Source organism: Trypanosoma cruzi, genomic scaffold, assembly GCF_000209065.1.
Source record: "Trypanosoma cruzi strain CL Brener 1047053517045 genomic scaffold, whole genome shotgun sequence".
Taxonomy (NCBI): domain Eukaryota; phylum Euglenozoa; class Kinetoplastea; order Trypanosomatida; family Trypanosomatidae; genus Trypanosoma; species Trypanosoma cruzi.
Genome location: NW_001849548.1, coordinates 119,759 through 142,108, shown reverse-complemented (window position 1 = coordinate 142,108; position 22,350 = coordinate 119,759). Strand labels below are relative to the sequence as shown.

At 53.8% G+C, this 22,350-nt stretch overlaps 4 protein-coding genes and 2 pseudogenes across 4 annotated transcripts, besides 9 other annotated features; 5 read left to right on the top strand and 1 right to left on the bottom strand.

Moving 5' to 3' along the window:
* Positions 1-8,167: a sequence feature (areas not merged during assembly with more than two copies in the genome that could not be assigned to a particular haplotype).
* Positions 702-781: a sequence feature (A-rich).
* Tc00.1047053503587.3 lies at positions 1,043-1,876 on the bottom strand (annotated as a pseudogene).
* Positions 1,684-1,710: a microsatellite.
* Tc00.1047053503587.6 (uncharacterized protein) lies at positions 3,189-3,809 on the top strand (the record flags this gene model as incomplete). The annotated part of the gene is made up of 1 exon (XM_806843.1): positions 3,189-3,809. The coding sequence occupies one exon, from the start codon at positions 3,189-3,191 to the stop codon at positions 3,807-3,809; it is 621 nt and encodes a 206-aa protein (XP_811936.1).
* Tc00.1047053503587.10 (mucin-associated surface protein (MASP), putative) lies at positions 6,249-7,259 on the top strand (the record flags this gene model as incomplete). Its single annotated transcript, XM_806840.1, has 1 exon — positions 6,249-7,259. The coding sequence occupies one exon, from the start codon at positions 6,249-6,251 to the stop codon at positions 7,257-7,259; it is 1,011 nt and encodes a 336-aa protein (XP_811933.1).
* Positions 6,680-6,715: a microsatellite.
* Positions 8,168-8,992: a sequence feature (heterozygous, non-Esmeraldo-like haplotype).
* Tc00.1047053503587.30 (trans-sialidase, putative) lies at positions 8,450-11,062 on the top strand (the record flags this gene model as incomplete). Its single annotated transcript, XM_806841.1, has 1 exon — positions 8,450-11,062. One exon carries the CDS (start codon positions 8,450-8,452, stop codon positions 11,060-11,062), a length of 2,613 nt encoding a protein of 870 aa, XP_811934.1.
* Positions 8,993-22,350: part of a sequence feature (areas not merged during assembly with more than two copies in the genome that could not be assigned to a particular haplotype) that runs on past the window's edge.
* Positions 11,868-11,895: a sequence feature (AT_rich).
* Positions 12,078-12,111: a sequence feature (AT_rich).
* Tc00.1047053503587.47 (uncharacterized protein) lies at positions 13,239-14,081 on the top strand (the record flags this gene model as incomplete). Its single annotated transcript, XM_806842.1, has 1 exon — positions 13,239-14,081. The coding sequence occupies one exon, from the start codon at positions 13,239-13,241 to the stop codon at positions 14,079-14,081; it is 843 nt and encodes a 280-aa protein (XP_811935.1).
* Positions 15,296-16,756, top strand: Tc00.1047053503587.64 (annotated as a pseudogene).
* Positions 16,754-21,420: a mobile genetic element.

Sequence of the window (22,350 nt, the reverse complement as noted above, 5' to 3'; positions counted from 1 at the left end):
TTCCCTTCAGCCCTCCCATCGGCGCGTGAGTGCGGCCCGCAGAGCACAGTCACTCGTGTGTGTGGGGACTGAGAGAAGCACGCAGACATGGCGGCAGTCGCGTCACTCCATCGGGAGAGTGAGCGCAGCAAAAGAAAAGAAATCATCGGAGGGGAGAGAAATGCTCACGAGGCCGACACCGAAGGGTGCGCCACCGCATGAAATAAACACGAGAAGCAAAACAAATCCTTAAAGAAAAACACGGCGGCAGGGTGTGGCTGTGTGTGTGGCGCTGCGGGTGTCTGCCCGCCCTGGCCGCAAAGAAAACAAAACAAGAGGGAAGAAATGTGTGCTCCGCCCCACAGGCCCTCGTCGCACGCCCACACGTCACGGCTCCCTCAGCGCGCCGTTCGTCGCGGCCCCTCCTCATGCGTGCAGCAGGCGAGGCGCACAGGGCCGTCGTCGTGAGCGTGTCGGTGGGTGTGCGAGTGGAGCAGTTGGGCGGAAACACACGGCACCCCTCGCAGGAAGAGTGCAGCAACAAACAATTAAAGAGGGAAGAGTAGAAAAGAAAAACCGTCCATGGTGGTTGCCCCAAAAGCAAAAAAAAGAAGGACGGCGGGGGAGCAATACGAAAAGGGAAAAGAACAGGAAAAATAAATAAAATTAAACCTTGAGAAAATGAAAGAAAACAAACAATGCCTCGCAGCAAGTAAACATGGAAAAAAAACACGTAAAACAATTAATAACAAAACAGCAAAAAGAAGAAAAGTAAAAAAAAATTAAAAACACACACAAAAACTTCACCAAAAGCCTCCAGTGTGCATGCACAAGCAGAAAAACATGCGTCCACACAAACAGTTGTCTCCGTGGTGTGAGTGTGTCCGGGATGCGTTCAACGTGACGGATACAGGAAGCAGCAACATGTAGCACACAGCACGGCAGCAGAAGCAAATGAAGCAAAAGTAGATCATTGTTTTCTATTACATATTACGGTATAAAGCAAAAAAGCGCACAAACCCCCGTGATTGAGTGCTGGCACGCACAGCCCACACACACTTCTTCAGCCCAGAGTGGTGTACGTCAGCGCTGATACGGCGAGCACCAACAGGGCGCACAGCAGACGGCACGTCATCATCATCGTGAGTGTGGTCGTTCAGTGGTGTGGAGCTGATCTGCACAGTGAGGGACATGGAGAGCAACAGGGGAGACGAGAGGCGCGGCAGACACACACAGAGGGCACACCACATGAGGAGAGGGCAGCAGCCAGGCATGCACCGTGCGCCGCACACCACGCACGACACACACTCCAATCCACGGCAGCAGGCACACACACACACAGCCCTGCCGCAACACCAACACACAGATGGAGGAGGGAGAAGCAAACAGGAGCGGCACACAAGGCTCCACCGCATGCACACACGGCGAGAGCGGTCCGTCGTGTCGGCACCCTTCACGGAGGGTACGCACACACACAAGAGGAATAGGCGCACACAGCAACAGAAAGGCAAAGTAACACTAATAAGAAAAAAGAAGATCCTTGCGCAACACGTGAATTGTTGGTCCACGGGAAGTGCAGCCAATATTCATCACAAAAGCAATTCATCTTTCTTAGGCCTTCGTTCATATTCAGCGCAAGGAATGGAAGAGTGCAGGAAACTATTTGTTTTTGTTTCTTTTTGAATGTTGGCAGATGTACGCAACTTTCTTTTTTTTTTTTTTTTTTTTTTTGCAGAGGGCAAACCTTCATGCCTGGGTCGTGTGTTGAGGATTTCCGCAGGGTGCACAATTATCTGTTTTCTCTTGTGAATGTTTCTTGTGTTGGTGCAGCCAATAATTCAGTTTGTGTTGTTTCTGCCTTTCGCTGGTAAAGTGCTGCAATAGATGTTTGTTTTTCCCTTCGTTGCTGTGGCACCTGATTCCTCACCGTTTATTGCGGTGGAAATGAAAATATGTGAGTGGACTCCCACGCACCAAAACGCACCTTCGCTCCTATTTATTGGTGCACGGAAGGGCATGTGTGTTTGGTGGTATCTCGGCCATATATTTTGTGGGCGTACATTCCCCTGCAGGCTGAGGGCGGGGTGACGCTCCGTCGCGGTGCACTTCCCTCGCAGGCCGCCCACTGTGATTCATCATGCATCACCCCCTCACGTACTCCGTGGTGCCACACCGCTGATATTATTGCAGCCGCTGTGATTCCGCGCATTTCACGCACTTGATTGCGCCACAATACATCCACTCGTGTGGCCGCCGCACCCAAACAGCGGTGCCCAACACCGTGAGCGGCAGTCCACATCCTTGCATGTCCCAACGCTGTGGTGTTTGACTGTCAGCCAGGCGTCAGACAACAAGAGAGTATTGTGCCGGCAGTACAACACACGGAGCTGCAGTGAATGACTCGGGCGGCGACGCATCTATTTGTCGCAAGGCAGTGAAAAGGAGTCGGGCAAAATAATGCCGGCTGCATTCACGACACCACATCCACAGCCAAAGCATGCGACGTGATGTGTGTTTCGCTGGTGCTGTGAAATGCCTGCAGACGACGTCACTAGTGGAGGCATGCCACCCATGATCAGCGGAAAAACAATAATCGGCATGGGATGCCACAAAAGGCAGCAACGACGCCAGCAGCAGGAGCAGCTCTCTCTCTCGCTATCTGTTGCCTCCGAGAAGTAAATATTCCACCAGCCACAGCTGACTGTGCCATCGTGACACTCCATGCACGTCGTGGCTGCGTCAACACATCCTGTTCCCTGCAGCGCCTCGAAAGATGCCTCACTCCGTCCACTAAGTGCATCGATGCGGGCCGTGCCTGGGCTGTTCGTGAGGACCACAACGATGTGAGGGTCACCGAGTCGCAGCATGTTTGCTGTGACGTTGTTGCATGGCACCTGCACACACACACACGACGCCTGCGTCCCTCCCTTTTGTGTCCGCCCTCCGCCGGAGTGGCCACACACGCGGGCAGCAGCAAAATCACTTCACCCTCGACGATCCAAAATCAACACCGACATCCCTCGCAACGCAAACATCTCAGCTGCCAGCACGGGCTTCCTGCCGCTCTGCCATCGACGCTGAAACACGGCACAGTGCACGCACTTATTTTCCTCGTGTGCAGTCAGCCGTTTGCTTCACACATTCCTCGATGGGCTGACGTCCATAAAAGCACGCCACAAAAGGCCACTGTGATCGCACAAGCTCTTGCGATGAGCGTCTGCGTGTGCTTGGATCCGCTGCTCACACGTGCTGGCAGGCAGCCTGCAGCCGGTGCCCTCGTGCCACTTCATCGGCTCCAGCACGGAAAAGAGAAAATGGCCCATTCCCGATGCACTTATTCCCACCAGCAGCACCAACACGCTGGTCGCCCGCCGTCATTCCTCAGCACATCCAGGAATGCCGAAAGGTGGCGTGGAACTGTCAGCCAGCAACGCCACAATCCCGCACACATGTCGGCTCCACCAGAGAGGACACACAAACCACAAAAAACACCTCCACATGATTTCCGAACATCATTCCGACACACCGCGACACGCCAAACAGAAGTATTCGTCACTCCATGCACCTCCCCACACAATCACATAGTCCATGCATCACGCACGGCAGCAGCTCACACGCGGTCAAACAAATGTTCCCCGGATCATTGTTATCCACGTGCTGCAGTGGGAAGTAAACAAAAGGGACAGCTGCCAAACCCCAAAAGAGTGCCACGACTGGCCGCAATTCAACGAAACGCAGCCACTCAAATGAATTCAGTCCTCGTGCCCTCAGCCTCCCACTTTCTCCCACAAAAGGCCCAAAAGCTACCAATCAAACGCACCGTCCAATAAATTCGCTGTGCGACAAAAAGGAGAAACCGCAGTACCTCCTGCTGTAATCCAAAACAGTGTTGTTTGCTGATTAATGCGACAGGCACTCACCTGCTCCTCAAAACGACGCTGCGCAACTGCAACGTATTCTTCAGAATCGCAAGTCTCCAACCAGTTCGGGAAGCTCCTACGCACCTTCGTCACACACCACAATGCAAATGAAAAAACAATGCTTTAGTTGGACTGCGATGCGGACCGTGCCACGCCGCCATCAGCTGCGGCTGGATGCAGAGGCTGGTGCGTCCCGGCACACCACGCGATCCCTTCTGGTTGGGTGCTTCCACAGTGCGTTGCATCACAGCGGCGAGGCAATCGCACCGTGTCCGGACCACGCGCATCAAAGAAGGATACTTCTGTCCACCTGGCCGCCAATCCAGCACCGCTGCGGAGGATCATTGGGTGTCGCGCACCCTCACAACACCAACGCCTTACACTTCTCCGATGTATTGAGGACGTGTGTGGCGCAGTCTGATTGGAGGCCATGCCGCCGTCCATGCATGAAAAGCGGCGACATCGATCCCGCTTCCGAGAGATGCTGTTATTAATGGATTGCGCCGCGTATGTAATACTATTGGGACACCCTACAGCCACAATCGTGCTCCTCCTATTCAACATCGTATTTTCCCCTGGGACACTGTGCGTTGCAATAGAGTGGAATTTATCAGCCACGCTTTGCCCAAGACGCCTCTGACGACGTCAAGCGCACGGCTCTTGATTCTATTTACTCCTCCCTGGGAGCGTATGATTTTGAATTATGGACAGACGTTTCTTCGTCTCTCGCCGAGCTCGCATCTGGATCCGCTGCACTATTGTATGGCTCCACCACAACAAATGATCTCCCTGTGGAGGTACATCGTGCAGCAGCTGGCAGGCTCGCACGCTCATATAGAGCAGAGTGCCTTGCCACTGAAAATGGCATTAGACATCTCATACCTTTTGTCTGGAAACATCCCAATCGCCCACACGAATCCTGGTGGCAACGGACTCCCCGTCGAGAACTGAGGCACTCCGCGTCGTTCCACTGGCCGTGCGAGGCTACGTTACTGAAGAGATTTGGATTATGCTGCTCTCCTTGATACAGCGAGGTCACTCTGCAAAATTCAAGTTTTCTCCATCGCACCGCGGTATCTCACGCAATGAGGCCGCTGACGACGAGGCCATGATTGCACGATCCCTCCCGCAGGAGGGCGGCCCAATCTGGCACGTGGACTTTTTCACTGCAGTCAGGTGACCGTACTGGAGGGATGCCTAGAAGAAAAGGAGGGCGCGCACACCGCATGGCAGGCGCCTGTCGGTGTGGCGAGGACTCTATTCCTGGCACGGCCCGGACATCGTGCCCCGAGAGGCGGCTCTGCGCAAAGGCACGGTGCGATTCCCGCCCACTCTTTGACATGCCTGCGCGTGCCCTCCGTATCACAAGTAACCCTCTGTGTCGGTGGTGCCGTTCCTCCCTCACTGAGGAGACTGGCCCGCCGCTGCCTCCGCCGTAACCTCTTCCCGACGTGAGCACCGCAACTCCTTGCCGACCAGCGAGCGGCGGATTGATGTCCTCCCGCCCAACCTGCAGCAGAGTCTGCGCTCGTCCGTCCACAATATGAGGGCACATGCCCGACGTGCTCAGCCTGGCGTTCCGATAGTTGGAGAAGGCCTCCCATGCGGATGCCGCAATGGCGCCAGCGTCTTCTTAACAGGCGCCTCGCGCACAGGTCACCACAGAAAGTGCCAAGCACGCCAGCAGGCAAGGCACGCAGGAAGCACAACCGCGGGTACTCGAGATGGACCACGAAAGACTTCGCTTCATCCACTGCAGAAATGCCCTCGTCGTTGGGAACTGGGAATGCGAGTGTTTGGGAGTGCCCCATCCCGCACGACGGCACGTTTCGGACGGAATGCTTGCCACTTTTTAAGGACGACTCTTGCGCTACTCACTTGTTATTGTAACAGCATACAGCAAAAACAAGATAACAAGTTGCTTTGCGATGAATATTGGCTGCAATTCCCGTGGACCAACAATCCGCGTGGTGTGCGGGGATCTTTCCTTTTTAATTGTTACTATGCTTTTGTGTTGCTGTGTGCGCTGCACCTCCTCTTGTGTGTGTGCGTACTCTCCGTGAGGGGTGCAGGCACGACTGACCGCTCTCGCCGTGTGTGCGTGCGGTGGAGCCTTGTGTGCCGCTCCTGTTTGCTTCTCCCTCCTCCATCTGTGTGTGTGTGCCTGTTGCCGTGGATTGGAGTGTGTGTCGTGCGTGGTGTGCGGCGTACGGTGCATGCCTGGCTGCTGCCCTCGCCTCATGTGGTGTGCCCTCTGTGTGTGTCTGCCGCACCTCTCGTCTCCCCTGTTGCTCTCCATGTCCCTCACTGTGCAGATCAGCTCCACACCACCGAACGGCCACACTCACGATGATGATGACGTGCCGTCTGCTGTGCGCCCTGTTGGTGCTCGCCCTGTGCTGCTGCCCGTCCGCATGTGTGATGGCGAGTGAGAGTAAACCTCATGAAGATGCGGATTTATCTGGAATTCGGCCACAATTGCAAGCTATCGCCGATAAGGGACAGGGTTCAGGTGCAGGCGCTGGTGCGTTGCAGACGGAAAATGCGCTGTCGTGTGCGGAACAGTATTCAAAAGAAAAGCCATGTCAGCTAAATGGATTATCTAATACGGCTAATGCGGGACAGGATGGAAACAGAGTTGTTACGGAAATAAAGCCAAATACGACGAACACGACTACGACAATGGTAATACCACCACAACCAACATTACCACAAGCCGTAGCAGCAGCTCCAGCAGCATCAGAAGAAAGAAGCCTAGCGCTACAAGAACTGCCTGGGGTACTACCACTACCACCAACATCAACACTACCATCACCTGAGCCGTCGCCTGCGATGACCGTTTCAGCAAAAGAAACAATCCCAACAGCATCAACAGGCTCACAGAATACAACAGAAACAACAAACACGACGCCATCGTCACTCGCTAAAACGGCGCCTGAAGCACCCAAAAAAACTTCAGGGGATGGTGCGCCAAACCAACACAGAGAAGACTCAGAAACACCAGATTCCATGAATAATGCAAATACAGGCAGTTCGGCGGAAACAACAGCAACATCGTCCACCTATACAAATAGCAGTACTGATGTAAAGAAAAATGAGGGTGAGGATGAGAACGACGCCCACCGGCCTCACAGCAAAGCACCACAAGAAAACCCCGAAGACAGTAACACACACGATGCTCCTAAAGCAAATGAAACTGCAGCACAAACACCACAAACAGACACCGTCGCCCAAACAAATACTACATCTAATTCTGTCGACAGTGACGGCAGCACCGCGGTCTCCCACTCCACCTCCCCTCTTTTGCTTCTTCTTCTTCTTGTTGCGTGTGCGGCTGCGGCTGCGGTGGTGGCCGCGTGAGAGTGAGGGAGAGAGAGCCGTGCACCGCCCGCACACACACTCGTCCTTCTCTCTCTGTGTGTGTCCCCTTGCATGGACTCTCGCCCTCACCTCACCCCACGAGGCACACACAATAATGTGCCCATTGTATATATGCATGCACACCCATGCAGGCCCGTTGGTGCTCTCTTTTGCACGACACGCACCGCTGCCGTCCTGCCTGGCTGCATGGGCGGAGCACCGTAACTGTTTCTGTTTTGTTTTTATTGCATTGAGTGGGCGACCTCTCTCTCTCTCCCTCTGTGTGTGTTTTGCTTTACGGGAGTAATGAGAGTGTGTGTGCGCTGGTCGTCCCACGCTTCGGCTTTTTGTTTTGTTTTTCTTTTTGATTTTGTGGTTGAGTGCACCCATTCCGCGGCTGTGTGTGTGTGTGTGATGATATGGGTAATTTGCGTGTGTGCTATCTGCCTCTCTCTGCCGTTGCTTTCTTCAGACTCTCTTGTGCCGCACAGCTGCTCTGCAAGTATAGGCGCTGCCAAACACACATGCACACACATGCACATGCCATTTTTTACACAATTTGGCTGTGGTGGCTCTTGCGGGGATCGAGGGTGTGAGCTCGCCGTGCGTCCCCTGGACTTGCTGCGGTTGTGGTGTTGGCGACGTGCAGCAGTTGACTAAAGTGGTTTGGCATTGAGGGCGCCTGGGGGAGTGAGCATGGATTCTTGCCAAGCAGCTGCACATGCCGACGTGTTTCTCTCGCTGTTCATGCACCCACGAAGGATTCTCTGGCTGTGCGGGGCGATGTGCGATGGATGGTGCGGGGAGAGACAGCAGTAAAACGACTGGCGGCAATGCACGTGTGGGCGTTGCTCTGTGTGTGCTGGCGCGTGGCAGAAGCACAAGGTACCCGCTGTGGCTTTTACTGCTGGTGGCAGTCGCTGTGTGTTCCCGGTGCACTGTTTTTCCTTTCTGTTCCGTGTGTCTGTGTGCGTGAGTTGTTGTTGTTGGGAGTGACTGCGGCGGGGATGATGGTGCCACTCACTGTGGATGGGCGGCGGTGCTCACTGTTGTACCTCTTTTTTGTTGCTTGTTTTTCATTTCTTTTCTCACTCACTTACGAAGAAAGCAAACAGGCGCTAATCGCTACTGTGAAATTGTAAGGCACTGAAAGGACCAACAGCACACACCGCCCGCACACAACTATTTATATGCTCTCACGTGTTGCTGCAGTGATGGCACTCCGCACACACAACCATCGCCGCGTGACCGGATCCGGCGGAAGGAGGAGGGAAGGAAGAGAGAGTGAGCCGCAGAGGCCCAACATGTCCCGGAGTGTGTTTGCTTCCGCGGTGCTGCTCCTCCTTGTCGTGATGATGTGCTGCGGCACTGGTGGAGGTGCACAAGCTGCGGAGCCGTCGTCTGGTCCAAAGTTTAAATGGAAGTACATCACCGAGGGTGGTGTTACTGTGGAGTCGTTGGATGCTCCCGGCCTTTTGAAAGTGGGGAGTGATGTGTTTGCCGTTGCCGAGGCGCAGTGCAAGAACAATGATAAGAGCGTCTTTACTGGCATTGCATCCCAACTACTCACGATGGATAAGGATAAAGAAAAGGAGGAAGTGATGAAGGATGCCAGAGTGACACAGTTTCTGGAGGAAGACACTTCCGAAGGCCCAAAGAAGAAAGTAGATGTGAGCCGACCAACAACAATTGTGAAGGGAAGTGATATTTACATGCTTGTTGGAAAAAACAGCCGGAAAGATGCCGTTCCTGATGATCAGGCAGGTGAATGGGGACTTTTGCTGGTGAAAGGGAACGTCAGTGAAGAAAGTGGCGGTGGCAAAAGAATCAAATGGAGCGATGCCAACGCTGTTCCGCGGACAACTGTTCGCGAACTAGATTTGTGGACAGAGTTAATTGGCGGCGGTGGATCGGGCATTAAGATGCATGATGATACGCTTGTGTTCCCCGTGGAAGGCACGAAAAAGGAGGGTGAAAAGGCCGTATCGCTGCTCATATACACCTCCGATAACGCTGCGAGTTGGAAGCTGTCGAAGGAGGTTCCTGACGGTGGCTGCAGTGATCCCTCCGTTGTGGAGTGGGAGAAGGACAAAAAACTCATGATGATGACTGCGTGTGATGATGGCCGCCGCAGGGTGTACGAGTCCGGTGACAAGGGGGATTCGTGGACGGAGGCACTCGGGACACTCTCGCGCGTGTGGGGCAACAAAAAGGGTGCAGGAGCGAAGGGCGTTAGAAGCGGGTTCATCACAGTGGCTCTTGACGGTGTTGATAATAAGAGAAATGTGATGCTCGTTACTCTGCCGGTGTATTCCGAGAAGACTGATAAAAAAGAAAACGGAAAGGGAAAACTCCATCTTTGGCTGACGGACAATACGCACATTGTTGATATTGGGCCGGTATCCGATGATGACGCTGCCGCCAGCTCCCTGTTGTACAGAAGTGCTGGAAGTGGAACTAATAAGGAGGAGAAGGAGTTGATTGCACTCTACGAGAAGAAGAAGGGCGCTGAAGACAAACCATCACACAGTATGGTCTCTGTGCGTCTGACTGCGGAGCTGCAGCGTGTGAAGGATGTGCTGGCGACGTGGAAGGAAGCGGACGAAACTGTCTCCAAGCTGTGCCCCTCAAGTGCTGAGAAGGATGGCTCACCTGAAGATGCCTGCAGCCCTACAGTTAAGATCACGGATGGGCTGGTTGGCTTTTTGTCCGGCAACTTCTCTAATGACACATGGAGGGACGAGTACCTCGGGGTGAACGCCACAGTAAAGAAGAAAGATGGGGAAACAGATGATGCAGGGGCAACAAAGACTTCCGATGGTGTGCATTTCCATGGAGCGTGGGCGGAGTGGCCTGTTGGCAGTCAGGGGGAGAATCAGCTGCATCACTTTGCGAACTACAACTTCACTCTTGTGGCAACGGTGTCCATCGACAAGGTGCCGGAGGGAGACACTCCCATTCCTTTGATGGGTGTGAAGATGAATGGTGCAGGGAAGACTGTACTTCTGGGACTGTCGTACAATAAAGAAAGGAAGTGGCAGGTGCTGTGCGGTAACGGAACTTCTACTGAGCTCAGCAGCGGCTGGGAGAAAGAGACACAGTACCAAGTGGTGCTTATGCTACAGAACGGCACCCAGGGCTCCGTGTATGTCAATGGTGAGCGTGTGTGTATGGGTGAGCAACGTGAAATGAGGGACGCAGAATTGAAAGAGATTTCCCACTTCTACATTGGGGGAGATGGAGGGGATGGAGAAAACGCAGACAACAAAGAAGGCGTGTCTGTGACTGTGACGAACGTCCTGCTGTACAACCGCCCGTGGGATGAAGCGGAGATTACTGCGCTTAACCCGAATAAAGCCCCTACTCCATCTCAGGTGAATGAGCCTTCTCAGGGAACCGCGATTCGATCTTCTCCTGGTGGTCAAGGAAAGGAGGAACAGAGACAGTCGTTGGGGAGCAATGGTGTGAACGGTGCATCCGCACCAACAGTGTCCAGTGCCAAGACTTCCTCAGGAGGAGAGGGGCCTGCAATCCCGTTGGCGTCAGAAGAATCTTTCGATGGAAGCAAAAATGTGGGTGTCGGTTCTTTTTCTGATGGCGACCCAACGGTGGAGACGGCGGAAGGAACTGATGCGCAGAAGGAGGAGATCCATGCACAGGTCGGGGAAATGAATGCTGCGGCACTCAGCAGCAGTCTCGGAAATTTGTCGCAGGTGAATAACAGCGATGCCGGCACTGTGTGTGGGAGCGGACTGCTGCCGCTTCTCCTTCCGTTGGGGCTGTGGGTGTTCGCGGCTCTGTGAGGCGTGACTGGCTGCCGCGTGGGACAATTGCGACTTTACCCAGCACCGACACACACGGTAATTAATTTATCTTCTTTAATAACTTTTTTATTATTGCTTTTCCCTGTTTGCTTTCTGTGCGTTTTATATCCCCATTTTTCTTCTTTTTTTTGCTTTTTTGGGGAAATCACGATGGACGTTTTTATTTCTACTCTTCCCTCTTTAATTGTTTGTTGCTGCACTCTTCCTGCGAGGGGTGCCGTGTGTTTCCCGCCCAACTGCTCCACTCGCACACCACCGACACGCTCATGACGACGGCCCTGTGCGCCTCGCCTGCTGCACGCATGAGGAGGGGCCGCGACGAACGGCGCGCTGCGGGAGCCGTGACGTGTGGGCGTGCGACGAGGGCCTGTGGGGCGGAGCACACATTTCTTCCCTCTTGTTTTGTTTTCTTTGCGGCCAGGGCTGGCAGACACCCGCAGCGCCACACACACAGCCACACCCTGCCGCCGTGTTTTTCTTTAAGGATTTGTTTTGCTTCTCGTGTTTATTTCATGCGGTGGCGCACCCTTCGGTGTCGGCCTCGTGAGCATTTCTCTTCCCTCCGATGATTTCTTTTTCTTTTGCTGCGCTCACTCTCCCGATGGAGTGACGCGACTGCCGTCATGTCTGCGTGCTTCTCTCAGTCCCCACACACACGAGTGACTGTGCTCTACGGGCCGCACTCACGCGCCGATGAAAGGGCTGAGGGGAGCAGCAACACGCGGATGACCCCATGAAATATAAACGATGTGCGGACACACGGAGGGTCGGACGGTTGAAAGACATTTAAATATCTTTTTAATTTTATTTTTGGGTAAAATATGCGGACAATTTCTGGAGCAGCTTGGTAGTTAGGTGCTTTTTCTGCGATTTTTTTTCTTTTTTTTTTTACTTTTTTATCATTTGGGTGTGGCCGTAATAAAGGACGACATTTTTCATTTTCTTTTTCTTTTTTTTCTTTCCAAAGTGTGGGGGGTGGAAGGGTTTACATAAGTTTTTATTTATTTATTTTCATTTAATTTTTTAATGAATTGCCGCTGCTTGGGCTGCAGTGCAGTCATGAGTTTGAGCGGTCTTCTTCTTGTTGTTTCCGTTATGCGTCCCCGCTGTACATTTTTGTGCGTCCCTCCGCATACTCTGCTCCCTCTTTTCCACGTCTTTGTTTTGTGTTGCTGCAGGCACACACAACCACACACACACACGATGCACATTGCAGTGGATTTGGATGCTTCTTTTGTAGCGTGTGCTGGCGGTTGCGTGTGGCGGCTGATTCCTCCGTGGGCATGAAGGGAAGGAGGGGAGAGGGAGCGCGCACCGTGAGTCACTCTTCCTGCGACTGCTGTGGAGGGCCGCATCCTTTCGGTGTGCGCTTCTCCGCCGTTGTGCTGTGCGTTTGCGCGTGTCATTTGTTATGCGCGTGTGTGCTGGGCATGTTGTTTTGGACCGTTGGGCGGCTGCCATCTGTCTATGGCGGATTGTGTGAGCAGGCACGTGCGGATGAGGGTCAGGGCGTATGGAATGAAGGAATGGCTTGAGGAAAGGGGAATTTGATTTGGAGGGTGTTTGGACCGGATTCATTTGGCTGCGGTGGCCACATGCACGACGGATGTGTTTCCGCATAATGGGGGAGGTTGCGACAGGGTTTTCCGAAGTGGCCCGTCAATGCAGTTTGGGTTTCGTAGCACTGAGGCACAGTGGTCTTCCTGCAATGGCTGGTGACGGCCTCTAGTAGACCGGTGTATTTATGCTGCTGCTGCTGCTGCTCGAGGAGGCGTAGAAGTGCGATTTGAGGTGAGTGGCAGAAGGGCCACATATCTCGCAGTGATGGTCGTCGTTGGCCCAGCGGGAGCCTCTGAAGATTTTGTTGGATGCAACGTCCTTATGCCCGTCTCCGGATGGCGGCATCCCTGATGCAGCCAACGGACGGGGCTGGGAGCGACGGTGAGACGCAAGCACGTGTGGATGTTCGGAGCGGCCGGCGCACCGCACGCTGAGAGCATGGCACGGTGAGGGCCGGACCTAGAAAAGGGACACCGCGTGGGACGTCAATCTTCACTGCAGCGACCGCCACCGAATTCGGATTTGCTCGCACCTTCTGCGGTCCCTCTTCCCTCACTTCTGTGCCGAGGACTGTGCCGCGGGATCCAGCAGCGCGATGTTTGGCCGCAGGAGCATGGCTCGAACAAATGATTTGTGGGAGGGGATGTGCACTGCGGGGAAAAAGAAAAATGTTGCGAGACGACCACCACGACAAGATCGGAGTGAAGTTGTGTTTTGTCCACTTGCGCGAGGGCAGCGTGCCACCTGGTCGGTTAGGAGAATTATTTTTTTTTGTGTCGTTGTGCTCTCTTTTTATTCCGCTGCGTTTTCTTGCGGACCTGCGAAGGAAGATTTGCAAGAAATTCCTGCGAGGCGTCCGTGCCGTCGTCGGAAAGGCGGATTCCCCCTTGAAAAACGCTACTTTATAAATTTGTTTTGGGCGGGGAGTTCCTGTCGACTCACCGCGACTTTGTTTTGCGGATTTGATGCGTGTGTTTCCGAGCGGTTCGGTCTGTGCTCCCGGCCCACTCGGATGTGGTGTGCGCGTCGACGTGAAGGTGCCTGCCAGCCGTTTTATTGCCTCCCCCGCTGTGGCTGCCGCCGCTGCCTTCTTCCCTTCCTGAGGTCCTGCGGCTTCTTGACAAGATGTTTTGGAGAAGGCGTTGCCGCTCTTATCGTCCATGATATTTTGATTCTGGTGTCGCGGTCAGGAGACATTGAACGAGAGGGTTTGCTGCCCTCTTGTTTTGGCTGTCCTCTCTGCCTGACGGTCAGTTACACACAAGCGTGCTGCTCGGCACCTCAGTCGGTGCTGGCGGGTTTGCTCACAGTTGTCGCTGGCAATCGCATGCGCCAAGTCTTCTCTGCTCCTTTTCAGTGTCGCATTTTTTTATTGATTGACGGACGCCATTCTGTCCGGCGTGCTACATTGATTGGATTGTGTGGGACTGCTCTCTAACGCCATCGGAGAAAGCAGGCCGACTTTTTACGCATTTAATTGCCATCTTGCGCGCACGTATTTTTTTCACATTTTCTGTTGATGTGCACTCAATTAGCGAGGAGTCCGGAGCTATGCGTGCGTGGGATTATTCCTGCCATGTGGACTGCGGGCAACACCGAGGGGCTGCCACTTTGGCCCCGCAGAGTTGTTTTTTTTTTTGCGGTGTTGGCAGGGAAATTCCATGCAGCCTGCTACTGCTGGTGTGTCCCCAAATGTTGTCACCCCATGCGAACAATGTGCTTCAGCGAGTGAGGGGGATGATTGGGTTTGTGTGCGGTCTGATTGTGTTTGCTACTTTGTGCGGGTACGCAACGCTTGAGTGGTGGTAAAATGGAGCGGGACGATGCATGGCTGCGTCTCGCCCATCGTTCACTGCACGATGGTGTGGTGCGCATTGTGGTGTTGACTCTGCGATGTGGCTGCGGTCTCCTGCGCGGCGATGGTGGTGGGTGGAGGAGAGTGTTGACCCGCGGCGGGACGGTGGGATCGTGCCTCCTTTTCTCTTTGTTCCTTCCCTTTTGTGAAGGTGTGCACTTATTTTTGTGTCGGTGATGGGGCAAACAGAGCGACAAAGTAAATAAAATAAAATGAAAAAGGGCGATAATGTGGCGGTGTTGGGGTTGGTTGCACGCCTCGCGTTGCTGCGGGGGCGGTGGGCCTCGACTGCTTCACCGACAGGCGTTGCAGTGCGGCTGCATGACGCACCGACCGCCCCGCCGTGCGAGTACCACGCCCAACGCCATTGGGACAGCGGGACGAAACAGCCGCGAGTGTTCTTTGGAGCCAGCGGCACCTGCTGGCCGCAGTTGGGCGGTGCGAGTGGGATGCTTCACCGCACGGGTGTTGTGATGGCACCTCGCCGTGGCTCTTGTGATGGTTCCGGCGCTGCAGCTCGACATGTGGGGTGGCGGGGAGTAAAGTGTAGCCGCAGTGGACCATGAGTAGCACCAACATGGAGCTGAGTGATTTCCTTTGGAATTATGTTGGCGGCAGGACGGCTGTTGGTGAAGACCACAACGTGACGATGGAGGTGTTTGTTCAGGAGCCGGATGATTACGTACAAGACCAGCGGCCTCTTGAAGAAATTCTTAACTTAACTGCGTACCAAGCGCTGGAGGCCATTACTAAGCCTCTTCACGAAGGTGTGCTCTCTCTCGAGCAACGGAGGGAATATGAACGAGAAGGGTACGATCACTCCTCTTGCAAGAAGAACACCAAACGGGGTACTCACGCAGATACTGACAGAAGCGAGGTGGGAGGCAGAGGAAAGGCTAAGAGGAACGCAAGAAATGAAATTTACCATTTCCGCCAATATCGAAGAGGTACTGTTTAAGGGAAGAGTTCACGTCAATGAAATGAGGCTGAACGACTTTCTTACGAGGGAACTGGACGGCAGGGGCATTGTGGACACCAATCGGGATGTCTTGCTGGAGGAGTTTTTCAGGACCCCACGAAGTATATCCGTGATAAAGGAGCGTTGAACGAAATACAGGCATCGGGTCGTTTTTTGAGTATGAAGCGAGCTGTGAAGGGTGAAGTGATCTTTGATGAGGATATACGCGAGCTTTGCGATAAGGGTGTCGACAATCCACCGGGGTGGTCATTGGCTGCTGCGGAGGTAAAAGCAGCTGTTCATAACTCCAATAAACATTTCTTGGATGCAGCTGCCGAGGAGGCGAGGAACCCAACGACGACGAGCGCACCGGAGAAACTGGAGGGATTGTACGAGTCTGTGCACAATGCGAGTTGGAGCCATGTGGTGGAACTTCCGGACGGCGTGGAGCGAAAGAAAACGGGGACGGGAATGGAGGTGCGTGAGGGGAGGCCAGAACAGTCATGGTCGTACAAGAAAGCTGACGACGCTATCGAAGAGAATGACGCTGTGCAGCAATTCGGTGCAGCACCTCCCGTGCTGATGGTGCTTGCCTCGGAGAAGGGATGGCCGTACTCGTGGAATACGATACAGGATCTTCCTGAGGACGTTTTTGTAAACTGTGCGGTGGATCGAGCGTGGCAGTTCTTCAAGGTCGACATAACCGCGTGGTTCAGCCCTCACGGTGGGACCGACTGTAAGCCCGAGCGACGTGTGTTGATTGGGACGCCCGGGATCGGGAAGTCGATGGCTGCCGGCTCGCACCTCCTCTACCAGCTGCTGCACTGCAATGTCGAGAAACTCCAAGTGGTAGTCCACTGTTTTGGTGGAGGAGATGCGTATGTGTCTGACAAGACCATCAGAGCGGTGACAAGATGCAGCGATGAGGACATGTGCATCTTGGAGTCGAGACGTTTGAGGGAGCATGGGAAGAATGTGTATATTATCTACGGTGTGGCAAAGGAGGGAACGCCGCCACCGAGACATTTTGCGCCTACTTCTGGATGGGGCATGGTTGCGGTGCCATTCCCAAAGGTAACGAACTATGATGAGTGGGCGAAGCAACTGCAGGCCGCGCGAATCATCGTGAATTGCCCCGACGAGATGGATGTGAAGGCGATGTGCGCCTGGATAACGCGTGGTGAGACCAAAGAGAAACAAGCGGAATGCTGGAAAGAGGTCAAAAAACACATGTATCTTTTGAGACCGATTCCACGTCACGTCTTTGATGAGGAGGCGTTTAGGGAACGCTGTGGAGCCCTGGCTCAGCCGGCCACCTCAACGTGGTGCCAGGGTGCAGTACTCTTTGCTAGAGAGGAAGCTAAGCGCCTGCTGCCCATCCGCTACACGCGGAGATGCAGGATGCGCCGAACAAACGGGTCGGAAGGGCACCAGATGGAGCCATTTACATGGCTGCCCGCGGAGCGGTATTTCTATCCGCTGCTGAATTCCATTGACGCTTATCAGCGCTATACATACCTTTTGCGTGCCGTATGTGGCGCGCAACGACAAATGCTACTGCTAAGCGGAGACGTTGAGCAGCACTCAGGCCCCATAGCAGTACTCCAGATGAACGTTTCTTGCCTCACGGCGGCCAAACTCGCAACATTAATGGCGCAAGGAGCAGACATAATAGCCATCCAGGAGACTTGGAAGTCGTCGGAGCAGATCGCCAGCATGCACACTGGAGATTATGTGCTCTATGCACAGTCGCGCATCGGCAATGGAGGCGGTGTGGCGGTGCTGGTGCGTACAACTCTCCGCTCCAAGCGTATACCTCTCACCATCCCCCAGCATGACACCAGCCATGAAGTGGTGGTGGTCCAGGCTGCTCTGTACCAAACCGTGATCTTATTGTAGCGAGTGCCTATATGAGACCACCACCGCAAGTAACGCAACCCCTCAGGCGGTTAGTAAACTGCCTTCCAGCCTCGACGCCGCTCCTGCTGTGCGGGGATTTCAACATGCATCACCCACAGTGGGAGCCATTCTTGGAGACTTCTCCAAGCGAGGTTGCTGCAGAATTTTTAGAACTGTGCACGGATGCGGGACTCACCTTGGTTAACACCCCTGGTGAGATCACGTATGCCCGTGGCACAAGAGAACGATCCTGTATCGATCTGACATGGTCAAAGCATTTGACTGTGTCGGATTGGTCAGCTTCCGTGTCGCCGCTTAGTGATCATTATATGCTGACATTCACGCTGCATCAGGCATTTATGGATACCATACCTTCGGCACCTAGGATATTCTACAGTTGGGGGAAGTGCAAGTGGGATTTATTCGTCAAGGACTTCGACGCACAACATCCGGCATACGACTATAAAAAGCTGTCCATCGGCATTAAAGCTTTCACGAGAGCGCTTATAACTTCGTATCGACGACACTGCCCCCGCGGCATGCACAAGGACGGTCCCAGGCTTTGGGACGACACTCTCATGGAAGCAGAGCGGATTGCTACTGACAGCAAGGCCCGCTATCTACAGTTACCGACGCCCGACCGTGAGGCAGAAATGCAACGGACAAGGAGTCAATTCTTCCTCCTGCTCCGAGAGCGCTTGCGCAACACGTATCTACGCCGCATCAGCAAGTTAAATCCAGGCGAGCCACTCGCATGGAAATACGTTTCCGGACGAAAAAAGGCATCACTTCCACCTCCCACATCAATGTTATTAGGAGATGGTCAACACACTTATAAAACAGCAAGGAGAGCAGCGAATGCTCCCAATCGCATCTTTCTTCCATTTCACCCCTCTCACAAGGCAGTTAGGTTTTCCAAAGGCATCAACAGACAGAGTGCATCCTTGAACATTAATGCTTCTTTTCTTTTTAGGCAGCAGAACAACAACGAGTCTATCTCTACATTTACATCAGGGGTTTTGTCACTGCCCTCTTGATGCACCTTTTAATTCTACGGAACTGCTTGCTGCGCTACGTAATACACCGTATGGCAAGGCCCCCGGACCGGATGAAGTCTACAGTGAGGCACTGCGACATATTTCGTCAAAGGGCCTTCGATTCCTTCTTCGTTGCATTAGCCACAGCTGGACGACCGGTACGATTCCGGTTGAGTGGAGACGCGCTACCATCGTCCCACTCTTAAAACCCGGTAAGTCGCCGGAACTGCTTGAGTCATATCGACCCATCAGCCTTACCTCCATTGTGAGTAAGGTTGCCGAGAAAATGGTACTGAAGAGATTGCTTTGGGTGTGGACGCCGCACCCCCACCAGTATGCATATCGTAGTATGCGTACTACGACGATGCAGCTGGCACACCTGACACACGAAGTGGAGCATAATAGAAATCACTATTTCCAAGTGAGCCTTCCCAAGAAGAGCGGTATTGGCAATCAACTCCACTACAGACCCCATCGGACCCTGCTAGTGCTGGTTGATTTCAGCAAGGCCTTTGACTCCATAGATCATCGGGTCCTCAGTCGCTTGCTGGCTAATATTCCGGGGGTGAATTGTAGAAGGTGGCTTAGAAACTTTCTATGTGGTCGCTGCGCGAAGACACGAGTTGGCCACAGACACAGCGATCGGCGTCCCATGCTGCGAGGAGTTCCTCAGGGGTCCGTGCTGGGACCGTATTTGTTCTCCCTTTACGCACACCCACTTCTCAATCTGCTGAACAGCTTTGCGGGTGTCACAGCAGACATGTATGCGGACGACCTCTCTATTATCGTTAAGGGGCAGTCCCGAGAAGACGCCATTCCCACTGCCAACATGGTTCTTGGAAAGCTGCATGCGTGGAGTCAGGAAAATGGCCTGGCCATCAACCCGTCAATGCGTGAAGCTGCTTGGTCCACACTTTCCACGCACACGGAGTCAGATTATGATCGTGAAGGAAAGTGGCCGCTGGTAGTGGCTGGATGTCAAATTCCAGTCATGACCATGGGGGCATCGCGAACTACGAAGCTTCTTGGCATGGATCTCGATCCACGACTGACGCTAAATGTGGCGGCCTCCAAGCAATGCGCTGCCACTTCGCAACGGATATCGCAGCCACGCTGCATAGCGCACAAAGAGGCGGGACCATCTCCAAATGACCTACGCACGTTCGTCATTGGATACGGTGCTTCCAAATTACGCTATGACAGCGAGCTCATATGGGCGGCAGCGACGGATTCAGCGAAGAATGAGATGCAGAAGACGTACGCAACTCTAGCACGCATTGTCAGCGGAGCTCCGAGCACTGTCGACTCGGAATCCGCACTGCTGGAGGCTAATATGCCGCCGCTCCACTTCCTCTGCCTGCGCGCACGGCTCTCCATATTTGAGAACACACGCGCATGTCAGACGGACTGGATGTCGAGTCCCCCGCCTGAGCCACCGTTTCGCGCCGGTTTCCGCATCTCGCCATTATCTCGGGACGAGCTATATGCCTTTGTAGACGCATACACAAAGGACTATGGCATCACCGAGAGCTCACCACGCGAAGAGCGGTTCTTTCGCAGCTCCATTCCTCCCTGGTTTGCGGCATCCGCACACCGGGTCACCATCGGTGTGGAACTTCCGATAGACCTCTCAATAACTGACGAGGAAGAGCTGATACGGGAAAGGCGCAGAGTCAGCGAAGAGGCTCTAGCGCTGCACAGCCATCGTTCGTGGACACTCGCGACCGATGGCGGTGTCGACGTTCCCAAGTCAGCCGGGGCTGGAATACTGCTTTCATCCCTCAACTCATCGGAGATAATAGAAAAGGCCAGCATAAACTGCGGTGCACGCCATGCAGCTACAGGACGGAATCCCGTGCGCTGCTTCTAGCCCTAGAGAGGCTGATGATTCCTCGTATCCGACACAGGCGTAAAACCCTGCTTGTGGTTACGGACAGTCAGTCTCTTCTAGCGGCTCTAAACAAGGGCCCGCTCAGTCAGACAGACTGGACGGAGGATCAGATCTGGCAGCGTCTCCTGACACTGACGTGTGCTGGCTGGTCCGTGCACCTGCAGTTTTGTTACGGACATTGCGGAGTACATGCTAACGAGCTTGCAGATCAGCATGCGACGCAGGCTATGGCAACCGGAAAATACACGGAGCAAGGGATCGCACCCTTATGGCATACGGATCTGCTGACATGTTTTACTGCCCAGCTCACCAACAAGTGGCGTAGTACCATTCGTCAAGACACTCATCGCTACTTGCTTTGCGGCACAAGGCCATCCGATCTCAGCGGTAAGGACCTGATCACTCAGGAAGTTCTCCACCGTCAGGAACTGGTTCACCTCGCAAGGGCAAGGTGCGGGGAATCTGAGCTCTGGGGCCGACTATACTGGGCCGTGAGAGATTGCACGAACCAATGCCGTTTCTGCAACATCTCACCGGGACAGTCTGCATATATGCGCTCCAACAACGATCCAACTGCACCGGGGACGGACACTGTTCCCCCGTCGGCGAGGGAGGAAGACGTCTCTCCAGTAAGGAGACGGACCGTCACACGCCGTCGGAAGGAGAAATGTCCGCACTGTGATTCCACATTGACGGGATTCTCGAATCTCGTCAGTCACTGTCGGTCATTTCATCCGGAGCATCCTCCACCGCTTCCCGAGCTCAAATGCGATTTCTGTGACATGGTTTTCCCCACACGGAGAAGCACCGCACCGCACAGAAATCGCTGCGCACACAACCCAGACGCCACACGGCATCGAAACAGCAGTGCCAGGAGGCGATCTCTGCTGCCGCAGGATCAGCCAGCTTCCACAAGCACGCCAATCGGTCCGCAGGAAACCTTGCACCATCTGCTTCTAGAATGTCCAGGCACCTTGGCTGTGCGCCGACGGCTGGGCATTGAACAGGACCTTCGCCTCGGAAAGTTCTCTCAATGGCAGCTGCTTCATAGCAGGAAACTCATTTTGCTGCTGTTCGACCACCTCTTCGGCACCCAGATGGCATTGTATAGCTAGACGCGCTGGTGAGAGTAGGGAATATAATGACCTCATGACGTCCAATACCACCGATGTGTACGGGCGATGGGACTGCATCCATGGTCCTTGAGCACACGCCCCCGCCACTAAGGAGCCCACAAACAGCGGTGCGTGCAGCAGAGACACACAGATCACATCTTCTTTAAACAAAAAGATCAAAGAGAGTGGAGACGTCTAGTTCGAAGGTGACTTGTCCTTGCCGACGGTGAGCAGCGGCGAACGTATCACCTCGTGTGTGTAAGCACCACTGCTGCTTCTGCTTTTGGGACTGTGTGTGGTTGTGGCAGTGTTCTGAGCCACGGAGTGTGGAGTTGCGACTTCTCACGGAGAATATGCGCCGCGTTCCCTGCGGGCCTTCTTTTTTTGATGTTTTTTTAAATGTTGTTTACATGGAACAATGGGAGTACCTTTTTCTTTTGTTTTACTTAATGGTCGGTTGCTGCGCACCGTCATGAGCGAATTGTTTTCCCTCTTGATTGCTTCTGTTGCCTACACGCGGTACAGGCCCCACGGCTGTGCGTTCCACGGACGACACAAAAGGAGGAGTGGAGAGACAGGCCGGATGCCGCATGAAATGTGAGGGATGTTGTGTGGGCTTGTGGAACAGTAATTTTTTTTCCTTGTGCAGGTACTGTACGCATGTACATACAAACACAGTCCTGCTTTGCTGCATGGCGTATGAAATGATGATTCTGCTGAAGTGTATTTTTTTTTTTTTTTGAGGAGGAGACTCCCGTTGGACACTCAACTACTTTTTTGTTTTGGTATTCCTTTTTTACTTCTGGTGTGCAGGTCAGTGTGCGTTCCTCTGCAGGGCTGCTGCCGTTGTTTACTGTGCGTGTTACTTTGTGATTTGTTTTTCCTTTCCATTTCACTCTGCGTTGACGTGTTGTTATTTTGTGCTGAAGGCCACACGCAAGTGACAGGAGTG